The following is a 15,318-nucleotide window of genomic DNA, read 5'->3' on the forward strand; positions in this document are numbered from 1 at the left end:
ACACAGGGAATGGCTTCCCAGTGCCAGAGGGCAGGGATGGATGGGATATTGGGAAGGAATTCCTGGCTGTGAGGGTGGGGAGACCCTGGCCCAGGGTGCCCAGAGAAGCTGTGGCTGCCCCTGGATCCCTGGCAGTGTCCAAGGCCAAGTTGGACATTGGGGCTTGGAGCAGCCTGGGACAGTGGAAGGTGTCCCTGCCATGGCTGGGGTGACACTGGATGGGCTTTAAGATCCCTCTCAACCCAAAACAGTCTGGGATTCTGTGGTTTCCCTTTCTCTTCCTCCTCCTTGTCCATTCAGCTGCTCGGATGAGGAGCAGGGTGTGCTGAGTTATCCCAGAGGAGGAGATCCTCAGCCCAAGGGAAGACTCAAGGCACTGAAGACTTTCTGCTGTGGAGGCAGAAAAGAGGAAAGGGCCTGGCAGGACCCTGCAGACAGGACAAAGTCACGGGGATTTTCCTTGTGGGGAGGATTATTTTACACAATTCCAGGTGTGGTTGATCAGGAGGAATTGCCTTGGGATGGGGTGGAGGCCCCTCAGTGACCACTGGGTGCTCTGAGAGGGGCAGCTCAGCAGCCCAGGGATGGGATTGTCACTTCTGCATCTCGAGTGTGCCTAAGGGCCATGCACAGCCAGCCCCTCGTGTCACAGGACACCTTTGGGTGGCACTGCACACCCAGGGCACCCTGGAGCTCTGCTCAGAGCAGCCTGGCCTCATCACCTGGGCATTTGGAGAGATTTTCCTGATGTTCCCAGAAGGGTTCAAGAAGACCACAATCAGATTTCTGGGTTTGTGTCCCAGGTGATTCTGATTTCTGGGTTTGTGTCCAAAGGCCACCAGTTCCTGTCTCCATAGCTGCCAAGATGTGACTCACATCAGTTGTACAATGAAGGCTGAGTCTCACATGGTCGAGACACAACTCTGGGAACTGACAGTTTCATGTCCTGGATTGAACAGGGATATTGAAAATAAAAACACAAGCCTGGTAACACTGTCTGTATTTCTGCAGAGACTAGCTCCCCTCTTAGCAGTGAATTCCAGTGAAAACCTGGTCCCAGCAGCCTTGTCTCCCCCACGTGCAGGGATGGCAGCTTTGCCACAAGGCCACAGCAGCTCTGCCCTCTCAGAGAGAGGAAGAACCCCAAAATGGGGGAAGGATAATGTGGATTGCCATAAGCCATCATTCCATGGGGAGGAGCAGAGCTGTGCTGCACTGAGGTGACATGGATGGGAAGGAGCACGAGGGATTTTCCCCAGGGGAGGATATTGCCCATGAGCAAACAGTCTGGAGAGGAACAGCAGGAGACTGGCGTTAGGAAATTGTGCACTCTGGGTCTCCAGTCTGGAGAGGAACAGGAGACTGGCTTTGGGGCACTCTGGGACTGCAGTCTGGAGAGGAAAAGGAGCAGGCTGGCTTTGGGGCATCTGGGATCAGGCCTGCTGCTGACTCCCTCTCCGGCAGAGCAGGAGGAGGACCCGCCTGCGGATCTGCTTTGTTTTCCAGCTGTACACCAGGGGATTCAGGAGAGGGGGGACCAGGAGATAGACATCAGCCAGGAGCGTGGGGGTGAGGGGGGGCAGGTGCTGCCCAAACCTGTGGATGACGGAAAGGCCGATGAGGGGGATGTAGAAGATCAGGATGGCGCAGAGGTGGGAGATGCAGGTGCTGAAGGCTTTGGCTCGTGCCTCTGCAGGGACAGTGGCCACGATGGCCCTGATGATGAGCACGTAGGACAGCAGGATGGCCAGCGAGTCCAGGCCCGTGGTGAGGAGCACGGCGCTCAGGCCGTACCAGCTGCTGGGCCGGGTGTCGCCACACGCCAGCCTCAGCATGTCCTGGTGCAGGCAGAAGGAGTGGGACAGCACGTGGGACCTGCAGAAAGGCATCCTCACCATGAGGACGGTGACAGGCAGCACGAGCAGGACGCCCCGCAGGACGATGAGCACCCCTGCCCTGACCACCAGGGCACTGCTCAGCACCGAGCCGTAGCGCAGCGGGTGGCAGATGGCCACGAAGCGGTCGAGGGCCATGGCCACCAGGACCCCAGACTCGATGGCCGAGAAGGTGTGGATGAAGAACATCTGGGCGAGGCAGGCCCAGAACGGGAGCGAGGTGGCCGGGAGGCAGAAGGTGGCCAGCACGGTGGGCAGGGTGCACAGGGACAGCCCCAGGTCTGCCAGCGCCAGCAGGGACAGGAAATGGTACATGGGGCTGTGCAGGACGTGCTCTGCCCTGATGGTGCAGAGCAGGCAGCAGTTCCCCAGCAGCATGAGCAGGTACAGGCAGCACAGGGGCAGTGCCACCCACCAGCTGCTCGCTGGCACCCCGGGAATGCCAGTGAGTGAGAAGGTCAGGGAGCTTCCCGTCCTGTTGGAAGAGGACATCTCACTGCTGCAATGGTCCAAGGGTCTGGAATTTGAAGTGTCTTGGAATAAAAACCCTTGTCGACTTTGCTGTTGTTACACATTATGTAGACAGTTTTTTACTGAATTGGGTTCTGTGAATCTTGCCATTGTACCAGAATCACCAGAAAATTTTGAGATACATGGATATGTATGAGATATGACATATCCCAGTTGGCACAGTGTGGGGAGGACAGGCTGCTGGGAGCCAAAAAACCCTGAGCAGCTGCACTCATTCAAGACTGTCCCACCAATCAGATAGGAGAAAGATATTAGATACTTTCTTCCTAATTTCTAAATAAATACTAGAAAGGGCTTCTTCTCTATGAGTGTGGGGAGGCCCAGGGTGCCCAGAGAAGCTGTGGCTGCCCCTGGATCCCTGGCTGTGTCCAAGGCCAGGTTGGACACTGGAGCTTGGAGCAGCCTGGGACAGTGGAAGGTGTCCCTGCCCATGGCAGGGGTGGCACTGGATGGGATTTAAGGTCCCTTCCAGCCCAAACTGGGATTCCATGACTCAGTGATCAATGAAGGAAAAGCCACAGTGGACCACCAGGATCACCATCATCAGGGCTGTGCACAGCAGCAGAAATGAGGGACAGCAGTGGCACATTGAGGTGACTTCCCCCACTGCAGTCCCCTTTAAACACACGAATTTTCAGGAGGTTTGGTGCTCAGCCCATTGGGAGGTGCCCCAAAGCTCTTCAGCAGCACAAACAACAGGCTGGGTGTTCCTGCCTGGGGTAGGAGGAGAGGAGGGATGGAGCCCTGGAGATCACCCTGGGAATGGAGCAGACAGAGCAGCCTTGGCCGTGCTGATTCCTGCAGGGATGAGGCACCCTGCAGGAGAGGGAAGGGAGGATGGAGGGAACGGGAGATGAAGGCAGGGAAATGTCAGTGTTTCTGCTGAACCAGATGTGGTGGGACTACAAAAGATAACATCTCCCTCAGAGATGAGAGCAGCCCTGTTACCTGTGAGTCTGAACTGATTCCTCCCCCTTCAGTTTCAGTTTGGCAAAGTGGGTGATGTTTTAGGGAGCTTTATCAGAGACCTGCGGGTCAGTTATCCAAAGCCATTTGTGCTTCTCAGCTCCAACAACATTAAATAGAAAGGAAGAAATTTGGAGGCTCAAATAAGGCAGAAAATGTGAATCCCAGGATCCCTGAGGCTGGCAAAGCCCTCCCAGCCCATGCAGTCCCAGCTGTGCCCAATGGCCACCTTGTCCCCAGCCCAGAGCACTGAGTGCCACAGCCAGGCCTTCCTGGGACACCTGCAGGGATGGCGACTGCAAACCTCCCTGGGCAGCTCCTGCCAAGGACTGAGCACCCTTTCCATGCAGAAATTCCTGCTGCTGGCCAAGCTGAGCCTCCCCTGGCACAGCTTAAAGCCATTTCCATTTGTCCTGTCCCTTGTTACCTGGGAAGGTTCCCCTGAGCCTCCTTTGCTCCAGGCTCAGCTCTTTCCCAGCGCCCTCAGCCCCTCCTGGTTCTCCAGCCCCTTCCCAGCTCCGTTCCCTTCCCTGGACACTGCCCAGCTCCTCAATGTCTCTCCTGCCCTGAGGGACACTGAAGCTGAAATGATGTTTCATCTGCCCTGGGGCTGTTAGAAAACTCACCAGCAAATTCCAGGTGTGTCTCTAAGGATCCTGGAAGTTTCCTGCTCGGTTGACAGCCTCACAGCCCCAAGCAGGAGGCAGGAGCTGCAATGCTCAGCAACAGGAGGTGCAGGCAGGGGGGATTTCCAGAGCAATATTCCAAGCAGGCTCTCTGCAAACATAGGTACATTTAGTGCCTGTTAAAAACTCCAGCTGAGCAGCTGATGGTGGCAGCAGCTCAGCTCAGCCTTCACCATGGCTGGCCAGGGAAAAGGTGTGGGTCTCTGATCACCTGGGAATTAACACTTTCTGCATAACTGAGGAGCACAGATTGATTAAAATTTGTCTCAGACTCCTCACAGAATTCCAGAATGGTTTGGGATGCAAGAGACCTTAAAGCCCATCCAGTGCCACCCAGCCATGGCAGGGACACCTCCCACTGTCCCAGGCTGCTCCAAGCCCCAGTGTCCAACCTGGCCTTGGACACTGCCAGGGATCCAGGGGCAGCCAACACCTATTCCTGAACCACTTGAGAGAATGAGGCAAATTTGTAATTATTGACCAAGATTGATTTTAGGGTGCCTTTTCATCATCAGAGTCAGCACACAAACGTTAGAAGGGACCATAAAGATCACTCAGTTCCAGCCCCCTACCCCAAGCCTACCTGTAGATATGACATCCAAAGGAATAACTAGCACAGCAATTTGCTCCCAGCACTTTTCCTTACACACTGTTTGTTGCTTCTGCCAGAGACATCTGTAAATTCTGCTTTGAATCAATCCCTCACAGAAATTGCCCTTTCAGGGGAACAGCATCCCTGTTTCCTTCCCACAACACAGCTGTACTTACCCAGGTGACAGCAGAGGACACAGGGAGGGGACCAGGGCCAGCCTTGGCTGCTCACACTGCTCGGAGGGCTGGGAAGCTGCATTTAACCAACCTCAAATCCCACGGGGCTCTCCAGGGACTCACAGCTCATGTCTTTGTCCTTCAGGGTGTGTGAGCTCCACAGGAATACCTACAGGCTCCTTCTTGTCTTTGTAAAAACAGCACAGTGCAAAAATGGGAGGAGAGGGAGATTTGGGGCAGTGGATGGGGGAAAAAATAGCAAAAATGGTGTACTCAGAAGGTTCTCGAGTTTTCACTCTATTCTGTGAAAATTTTGCACTCTGGAAAGTCAAGCGATCCAGCCCTGGTGCCTTCCTCCCCTGGCTGCCCCTGCACAGCTCCCTGATTTATACCAAGGTAGATTTTATATCTGCATATTTGCAGGTGAGTGTATATCAGGCTGGGCCAGGGGAGGCTCAGCTTGGCCAGCAGCAGGAATTTCTGCATGGAAAGGGTGCTCAGGCCTTGGCAGGAGCTGCCCAGGGAGGTTTGCAGTCCCCATCCCTGCAGGTGTCCCAGGAAGGCCTGGCTGTGGCACTCAGTGCTCTGGGCTGGGGACAAGGTGGCCATTGGGCACAGCTGGGACTGCATGGGCTGGGAGGGCTTTGCCAGCCTCAGGACTCCAGAATCTGGGATTCTGCACAGGTTTGGGAAGGACCAGCCTCTACTGATCCACATCACCATGGGCAACATCTCCATCCTGGTGCCCACTGTGCTCACCCCCATCATCTACGGGGTGAGGACCAAGCAGATCCAGAGGAAGATCCTAATTCCAATTAAAATTTTCATGGCAGAATTCCCTGCAGGGCCATGCCCAGCTCTTGCCCCCATTGGGAAGGTTTGGGGATGGGAAGAAGCTCCTCAGCTGCCCCCAGGCTGGCTCTGGGCACAAAGAACTGTAATTCCTGGCTGCTCACTGCAGAGCAAACCCACACTGAGAGCAAACAGTGAGGCTGCAGTCAAGGGCTGCACCAGCCCAGCAGCTGATGATTTATGGGAGCAACCAAAGCCTGTCAGGAGTCAATGCTTAGCTGGATGTGTTCCTTTCCATCCCAGTGTATTCCTGAGCGACACACAGACAGACAGACAGACAGCACAAAACATTCATTTGCTATTAACCATTGTGTCATCTTTTTCTTGCGTTCAGTCACTGCCTATAATTTAGAAAATTATTTTTGGAGGAAGCAAATCAATAACACTTTGTGGAAGCAGAAAGTTCTAGCACAAACCCAATTAAGAGCTTCACTTCCTGAATTTATTACTGAATTAGGAACAAATTAACTCATTATCCACACAGCAAAATCATATTTGCAAACAGCAGCCCGAGATGTTTGTGGGGAGGTGTTTTGGGGTGGGTTTTGGCAGTGGAGGGGGTGCAGGGTGCCTGGGAGGGAGCTCTGGGCTGTTCTGTGCCAGGCACAGGTTGTTCCACATGGATTAGTTACAGACCCATCACAGAATCATGGAATCACAAAATCATGGAGTCACAGAATCATGGAATCATGGAACCACAGAATGGTTTGGGTTGGAAAGGAGCTTAAAGTTTATCTCATTCCAACCCCTGCCATGGGCAGGGACACGTTTCACTATCCCAGGTTGCTCCAAGCCCTGTCCAGCCTGGCCTTGGACACTGCCAGGGAGGGAGAATTGTGGTGCCTTTGTGAAAACATATTTATAAAGGGCGGAAAACACCAAACTGAGCAGGTTCTCCACCCCTGAAGGACCCCCACCTGAGCAGGTACACCCCCAAAGGAATGAATCCACACTGAATTTCACAGTCCAGCTTATTACTTCATCTGTCAGCATCTCAAAGTTCTCCTGTGATTCCTCATCTCCACTACTCTGGATATAGGGAAGGTCATAAAAAGCTTCAAAACAACCCAATTCCATCCTTTCCTGTATGTGCAAAGCTCAGTTCCTGCTCAACTAAATTGGGAACCTCCCACAGGTGTGAAAAATGACTATTTATATTATTTATTTATATATCATATATATATTTAACTGTGATATTTATATTTTTTCCTTCTCCTTGGCCGTGGGCTCTGTGCTGGAGAAAGAGCTGCTGAGGACTCCTTGGGGGAAGCAAACAGAGACCCCAAAAGACCCTGTGACCCTCAGGGCAGCATGGGCCACCTGGGTGTGGTGATTTCTTACATGCTGGGCTGGGATGGCAACAGCTGGTTCAGAGATTCAACAGTAAAATAGGCTAGATTTGCTCTTGTGCCTCATGAGGAACCAGCTTTTGTATCAGTACAGATTTGTAAATATTCCAGCTCTGCAGTGAAGCACATTTCTTGTTCTAAGACTTGGGGGAAATAAAGGAGGTAGATACATTAAATCAGTGGAAATGTTGTGGATTTCATTATCTTCAGCATCTCTCAGTGCTGCTGATTTGTATTTGATCTGTGAATCAGCTCTGCAGCAGCCCCACACATCAATAACTAATTCAGGCAACAGAAATTATGTCTAAGTCATAGGAGGACAAACACAACTGAAAAGACAGATAAAACAATCAGTACTCTCATGTTTGTGTTCTTCCCCATGAGCTGGGGGCTGTTCCCCCCCAGAATCCCAAAATCCCTGAGGCTGGCAAAGCCCTCCCAGCCCATGCAGTCCCAGCTGTGCCCAATGGGCACCTTGTCCCCAGCCCAGAGCACTGAGTGCCACAGCCAGGCCTTCCTGGGACACCTGCAGGGATGGGGACTGCAAACCTCCCTGGGCAGCTCCTGCCAGGGCCTGAGCACCCTTTCCATGCAGAAATTCCTGCTGCTGGCCAAGCTGAGCCTCCCCTGGCCCAGCCTGAGGCTGTTCCCTCTCCTGCTGTCCCTGTTCCCTGGAGCACAGCCTGACCCCCCGACTGTCCCCTCCTGGCAGCAGCTGTGCAGAGCCACAAGGTTCCCCTGAGCCTCCTTTGCTCCAGCCTCAGCTCTTTCCCAGCTCCCTCAGGCTCTCCTGGTCCTCCAGCTCCATGCCCACCCAGAGTTAAAATCTTCCCCCTCTGTTGCCCCAGGATCTGTTTGGCATCTCGGTGCTGGGAGCTGGGCAGACATCACCCCGCAGTGGGAGCAGTGAGTTTGTTTACCATTGCTATTCCTGGCTATTCCCAGGCAGCAGCTTCTCCCCCGTGATGATTCAGTCCCTCAAGTCCCAGCAGGGAGCGATTAGGGAGATCAGCTTCTTTGAGAGACATCAGTATTTCCCTGCAGGTCCTTTTGCAGGTTGAGCAGTTGCTTGTGGAGAGAGAACCAGTAGTTTCAGGTGCTGGAGGTACAGGCAGGATCAGGCTGATCATCCAGGTGAGCTGGGTATGTATTTTTTACATTTAACCTGGTGTTGGGGCAGTATTTTTATGTGTAATGCCAAGCTCTGAGCCAAGTTCAAAGTTTAGCCAAATCAATGTGGAATATGAAAGAATTTACCCAGAAAATCTGTGCTGATACATCTAAGTGGGCTTTGTCTGTGGTGGAGCATTGTCACTTCCAGACATCCCAGATTTAGTGAGTTTTGTGGTCAAGACCTTCCAGTCACACACCTGCAACCTCCACTGGCTGCCTCATTTGGGTTTATTACTACAGCACTAATTACCTGGCTCTTCCTCAGTTAAACCAACCTCAAACAAGCTGCAGACACAAAGTGTGACATCTGCCAACCCTGTCACCTGGGGTGACCTGCCATTCCCTGCTCCCATTCCAGACCTTCCCTTGTGCTCACACACACCTGGAATGGCAAACACCACTGGGAAGGGAACGGATGGTGGGGAAAAGTCAAGAGCTCTGGTGAGATAGAGGCTTGAAGCAGGGAAAAAAGTGGGATGAGTGATTTGGGGAAAGTACAGAGTTACAGCAATGGGAGAGCCTGACCTCCACCTGGCTGCACCCTCCTGCAGGGAGCTGTGGAGAGCCAGAAGGTCCCCCTGAGCCAGAAGGAGCACCTACTCCAGGTGTAATGCTTTACACAGGGCTGAGACGTGGTGCTGTGACACCTCTGTGTGTGTGACCCCCCTGAAGGAGGCCCTGGGATGGAATTCCCAGAGAAGCTGTGGCTGCCTCTGGATCCCTGGCAGTGTCCCAGACCAGGTTGGACATTGGGGCTTGGAGCAGCCTGGGACAGTGGGAGGTGTCCCTGCCCAAGGCAGGGGTGGCACTGGATGAGCTTTAAGGTGCCTTCCAACCCAAACCATTCTGGGATTCTGTGATAAGGAGATAGGGCTGGAGCAGCACTGTAAGACAGAAGGATCCAGTAAAGCTGAACCTGGTTCTGGTTAAGCAGTGTTATTTAATAACCTGGAGGGCTTTGTTGCCCAGGATGAAGTGCAGGAACTGCTGCCCATCAGATACCTCGGGGAGGAGGGAGGGAGGGAGGAGCAGCTTTTTCCCAAGCTCAGGATTTACAGGATCTCAGATGTGTTTGCCCTTTCCAAACAAACAATTCTGGCATGAGACATGTTTCCTGCTGGAGTGGTTTGTGCCAGCTGTGGGTTCACAGCTGCCAGACTGGAAACTGAGTCCTGTGAGCAATAAACCATCATCAACACCATCGTCTGGGCAGCATTGTCACAATATTGGCTTTGCAGTGTTTGGCCTCACATGGCTATTGGTGATGACTGAGCCAGGCTGAAAAGCCTCTTGGTTTTTGTCAGATTGGAACCAGGCTGAAAAGCCTCTTGGTTTCTGTCCTTGACTGGAGCTGGGCTGAAAAGCCTTTTGGTTTGTATTGTGGGTTGGACTCAAAAGGACTTAGAGAAGACATTAAACTATTTCAGGGTCAAGGAAGTCAAATGCCTGGAAAGCTGACAGGATGAGGTCTGGCCCTTTGGTATGTTGGGCAAAGCAGAGGATATAAGTGCCTGAGAAACTTGCATCCCATTCCCAAACTGCCAGCAGTTTAACCCTTCCATGCCTGTGTTCCCTGTAGGACAGGACAAGTCACAGCACTTCTTGTTTTTGCCAGGGGCTGGAGGGGAGGGAGGTGTATGTGCCATGGGAGGGGACATGAATCTGGTTTTGCTTTCTAGCACAGGGACAGGGACCCTGTGGGTGGGATGTCCCTCCAGACAGGGCTCCAGCAAGGTGATTTGGGTTTGGGCTCCAGCAGGGACAGCCCTGCAGCTGACAGTGCTGTTTCATTCAGAGCTCCAGCTCAGGGAAAGCCTCAGACCATGCAGGAGCATCATCTCTCACTGCAAAAATCCTCATGGCAGCACATGCTGATGGTGCAGAGGAATATCTGCTCCCATTTCCCAAGGTGGGGGTCAGACAGGACACGCCAGCCCAGAGCACAGTGTGGTTTCCACCTGCAGAGCTGTGTGGGTGATCAGAGCCCTGCTGAGCTCCATCCTCCAAGTGCTCTGTGTCTGCTTCTCCCACCTTAGGTTTTTATACTGATGGAAAATAAATGTGCTCATCTTTGAGTTTGTAAATCCCAGAAGACAGAGGGGAGGGATGGAGGCAACAGCCAGGGGCCAGCCTGGGATGGGAGGAGAGGTAAGACAACTCCCCATGGGTGGACGACAGAAGGAAGACAGAGCAGCAAAAGGGTATTTCATGATCACATTTAATGTCACAGAGCACTGTTTTGCTCTACAGATTTGGAGGAATTTCCTGTGCTGACCCTTTGAGGGAAGCCATGGCTGGAAGCTGATCTTGCTCTCCTTGTTCTCTCCCCTTGCAGCTCATTTCAGGATGTCAGCTGAGCCCTGGCAAGCAACCAACAGAGGAATAAGCCCTTCACAAGCAACAGACTGATAGTCCCTGGTGGCACAACTTGAAACATCAACTTCTTCCCCTCATAGGAACTTCCAAGCCACAACAACCCCATTTATTCTGCATTTCTGACCCAATTCCCTCCAGCTGGAGATCACAGAATCCAAAAACCTCAGCACCATTGAGGTAAAAATCCCTCCCAGACCACAGAGTCCCAGCTGTGCCCAACGGCCACCTTGTCCCCAGCCCAGAGCACTGAGTGCCACAGCCAGGCCTTCCTGGGACACCTGCAGGGATGGGGACTGCAAACCTCCCTGGGCAGCTCCTGCCAAGGCCTGAGCACCCTTTCCATGGAGCAAGAGTGATGTTATACTGTTTCATCATAATAATGATGTAGATTCCTGATCTGGCTCTGGCACTGATGCAGTCCCCATCTTAACCCCCTGGCACCTCATGACTCAAAATTAGGTGTATTTTTTTAAACACAGATCAAGATTCCCCTTCATGGCTTCTGATCCCTTCAACAGCAGCTCCTCCTCCTTCATCCTGCTGGGTGTCCCTGGCCTGGAAGCTTTCTCCACCTGCCTGGGCATTCTCTTCTGCTCTGCCTATGTGCTGGCAGTGTTAGGAAATGGGGCAGTTTTGCTGGTCCTTGGGCTGGACAGGTCCCTGCAGTCCCCAGCCCATCGCCTTCTGGGCATGCTGGCTGTCACCGACGTGCTCATGGTGACATCCATCGTCCCTAAGCTGCTGAGCGTGTTCTGGCTGGGCTCTGCTGAGATTGGCCACGTGGCCTGTTTTGTGCAGATGTTCTTGGTTCACTCCACAACAGCTGAGGAGTCAGGAGTGCTCCTGGCCATGGCTGTTGACCGCTACGTTGCCATCTGCCACCCCCTCAGGTACCACGCCATCCTGAGTGGCCAAACCATCGCCCAGATAGCCGTGGCCATCGTGCTGAGAGCTCTGCTCTTCATGGTGCCCCTGACAGGGCTGGTGACATCGCTGCCCTACTGCGGCTCCCGCGTGGTTCCTCACTCCTACTGTGAGCACGTGGCTGTGGCCAGCCTGGCCTGTGCTGACCCCGAGCCCAGCAGCCTCTACAGCGTGGCTGGCTCCTCCCTGATCGTGGGGATGGACGTGGCTGTCATCGCCGTGTCCTACGGGATGCTCCTGAGAGCTGTGCTGGGTAAGGAGTCCTGCTGGAAGGCGCTGAGCACCTGTGGGTGCCACCTCTGTGTGGTGCTGCTGTTCTACGTGCCTGGCTTGGTGTCCATTTACGGCCAGCATTTCCGTGGTGCCATGGCTGTGCCCAGCCGGGTGCTGCTGGCTGATGTGTACCTCACCCTGCCCGCCGTGCTCAACCCCCTGGTGTACAGCCTGAGGACAGGGCAGATCCGCCGCGCTCTGCTCAAAATGCTCTTTCCCAGGAAGGTTTGTGCCTCATGCAGGGGTCTGTGATTCTCCAGGCATGTTCATCTCCAGCTGCCTTCCCAGGGAGGTGAGCAGGGGCAGTGAGGAGGGAGGGTTTGTTGGCTTTAATGAGGCCCTGCTCTGTGATGAGAGTTATTTGGGACTGGGAGCAAGAGAACACACCAAGCCCTCTTTCCCTTCCCCCTCTCCAGGTGATATGGAGCAGCAAAAGCCCACCTTTGAGTTTAGAGATGTTCCCAGTGCCAGGAACATCCCTGTGATCATCTCAGGGCTCCAGGTGCATTTGTGTCAATGCACAGATCCTGATCCAGACAGGGAGATTTCTCCTGTGTTGTTTCCTTTAGTCCCCCTGGACTATCCCAGAGGTTCTTCTCTCTGGCCCCTCTTGCATCAGAGGCTGAGAGGATCATGGATTGTGGCTGAGCCCTGACCAGCTCTTCCAGGTTTCTGGGACTTGATGGAAGCTGTGCACATTCAAAACTGAGCTCTTCAAAGCTCTCTGTCCCTGCAGAGTGACAGAATCCAAGAATCATCAAGGCTGGAAGACACTCCAGCTGGTGTGAGGGAGGAAGAGGAGCAGGGGGATGAGGCTGGGGGCTGCAGCCACTGGGTGTTCAGACACTGGCACAGGCTGCCCAGCAAAGTGGTGGAATCACCATTCCTGGAAGTTCAAATAGTGTGTGGATGTGGCGTGGGGGGACATGGGTTAGTGGGGGCTTGGCAGTGCTGGGGGAATGGGTGGACTTGATGGTCTGAGAGGGCTTTTGCAAACTTAATGACTGTGATTAGCACAAGGATTGCAAAGGGAATCATCGGACAGGGGATGTTTCCTCTGAAGCAGAGCAGTGGGACAATTCCCATCCCAGGCAGAGCTCCACAGGGTCACCACCATCTCCCTCACAGTTGTGGCAATGAAAGAGTTGGTGCAGCAGAATTCCTCTGACTTCTGGATGTCTTGGAGCAACCTGGTGATGTCAGAGAGCTCCCACAACACAATAACCCTGCCCAGAGAAGCTGTGGCTGCCCCTGGATCCCTGGCAGTGTCCAAGGCCAGGTTGGACATTGGGCTTGGAGCAGCCTGGAACAGTGGAAGGTGTCCCTGCCATGGCTGGGGTGGCACTGGATGGGCTTTGAGGTCCTTCCCAACCCAAACCATCCCATCACTCCATGAATTCTGCCCTAAAATCAGTTTGTATCCATGGCTGTGAAGGAGATCTGAAGGACTGGTTCCAGTCACAGCCTGACACTGTGTCTACAGCTGCCATGAATCCCACCCAAAACACCCCCTTTAGTCTTCACTTTTACCTTAAAATTAAAGCTCAGTGGATTGCTTTCTGTTTCAAAACTGGTTTGAATCTGTCATTCTTCACCTCAAACATGTTTTTCCTGTCTTTGTGGTGTGACTTTCTGCTGCACCTTCCCTGACATCTCAAAAACCACTTGACAGAATGTTTCTGCTGCCCTAAATATGCACTTTTTTTCTATACTGAATTTGCACTTTTTGTTTTTACACTGCCTGGGGCTTGGGAGGGCCTGGTGGGGGCAAGACAGCACATTCCATGGTGTGATCCTTGGTACTGAAAGCCAGCAGAGCCTTCCAGCCAACAGTACAGCAGAACTGGGAATCAAACTGCTCCGGCATTCTCCTGGCAAACACAAAAAAGGGCTTTTAATTCTGCTGGAGGCAACTTGTACAGCACATTCCAGTCTGGCTTGGCCACCAAGGCCAGGCTGATGGGGCTTGGAGCAGCCTGGTCCATGGAAGGTGTCCCTGCAAGGCATGGAATGAGAGGAGCTTTAAGCTCCTTTCCAACCCATCACTCCATGATTCCATGATCTCCCAGCACATGCCATTCATTAAAGAAATTAGATGAGAGAGAACTGAGGTGGCATTAAGGCTGTTCCCCTCCTGCCCTGCTGAGGTTGTTACAGAGGAGCCTGGAGAGGACTCATGCCTTTGGGAATCCTCATCCCAGATACTCCCACTGGCATTTCCCAGTGGGAAGTATGTGATTTATGCACAGCCCTGCAGCACAGGAGTTGTTTCTTTCCAGCCATCCCCAAGGTGGAGCTGAGCACGGAAAGAGCCAGGTGGGTGCTGCTGGCAGCTCAGGATGCCTCAGGCTGGGGGTTTGGGGGGACTTCAGCATGAGAGAGCCAGGAAAAAAAGCAGGGGCTGGAAATTTCTTCTAAAAGTAGTTTTCCCAACTTTCTTATCAAACCAAACTGCCATTCTAATGCTGCAGAATTCTGATTCTCCAAGTAGGTTTCTTTTTGGTAAAAATAGGACTAGAGTTTAAAAAAATAAACAAAGAAACATCAAACATTTTAATTAAAGACAGAAATGGCTGCAAAGGAGTCAACCTGTTTCTGATGGTATAATAAATCAATAATTAGCTGAATACACGTTTTCTGTAATCCAAACTGGATTTTCAGCCATGGGTAATGTTCATAATGCCTTGGCACAAGAGCAGGTGTTGGGAGCTGGGGCTCACCAGCAGGCAGAATTTGGTGAAATAGGCTGGATTATGTCATGGGGGCACCAGCTGGGGCTGGGGGAGAGGAGAAGGAGGCAGGCAGGGCATTGGCATCCTGATGAGGTGTTAGGAAGAACAAACAGGGTGCCCAGAGAAGCTGTGGCTGCCCCTGGATCCCTGGCAGTGTCCAAGGCCAGGTTGGACATTGGGGCTTGGAGCAGCCTGGGACAGTGGAAGGTGTCCCTGCCATGGCAGGGGTGGCACTGGATGGGCTTTAAGGTCCCTTCCAGCCCAACCCAGTATGTTCTGTGATTTTATGATGGTTCTGCCAGGTGCATTTTGAGGTCTCTGAATCATCTGGTTCTGCTATTTCCCAGGAGTGTCCCTGTGCCAGCTCCTCACCTGAGAGCAGAGGGCAGAGGCAGCTCTCTCTCAGATACCTCTGTGCTCACAGCCCTGATTAAGGAAACCTTTCATTTCAGAAAATGAAATCAGGTTTGTTTGGCAGGAGCTGTTTCTTGCAGCCTGCATTGATTGCTGTAATTTAATTTGATTCCAATCCTTTCATTCTTTATTGACCAAATCACCTGTTAAGTTCTCGGGCTTTCTGCTGGGCTCTGACGTCAGGGTGACAATTGCAGCTCATCACATCAGTGTCCTTCTCCCCAGGGAATATCCCGGGAAGTGCCTGCAGCCCCCAGTGTGCCAGGGCTCCTGGAAGTTGGGCAGGAGCCACCAAAGACCTATGGAGATGCTTTTCCTGTCAAGCAGATTACCCAAGCTAGCTGCTGTTTGTTTTATATTTTGGCAGAGAGTGTTTAAC

General features: G+C 52.9%; 2 protein-coding genes across 2 annotated transcripts; one reads left to right on the plus strand and one right to left on the minus strand.

Annotated features, from left to right (window-relative positions):
- Positions 1-1,433: 1,433 nt before the first annotated feature.
- LOC146443999 (olfactory receptor 51G2-like) lies at positions 1,434-2,387 on the minus strand. Its single transcript, XM_085078667.1, has one exon. The coding sequence runs from the start codon at positions 2,385-2,387 to the stop codon at positions 1,434-1,436; it is 954 nt and encodes a 317-aa protein (XP_084934793.1).
- Positions 2,388-10,585: 8,198 nt separating this feature from the next.
- LOC146444000 (olfactory receptor 52I2-like) lies at positions 10,586-12,045 on the plus strand. Its single transcript, XM_085060577.1, has one exon. The coding sequence runs from the start codon at positions 11,092-11,094 to the stop codon at positions 12,043-12,045; it is 954 nt and encodes a 317-aa protein (XP_084916703.1). The 5' UTR covers positions 10,586-11,091.
- Positions 12,046-15,318: the final 3,273 nt, after the last annotated feature.

Source organism: Lichenostomus cassidix, chromosome 1, assembly GCF_008360975.1.
Source record: "Lichenostomus cassidix isolate B80296 chromosome 1, HeHo_3.0, whole genome shotgun sequence".
NCBI lineage: Eukaryota > Metazoa > Chordata > Aves > Passeriformes > Meliphagidae > Lichenostomus > Lichenostomus cassidix.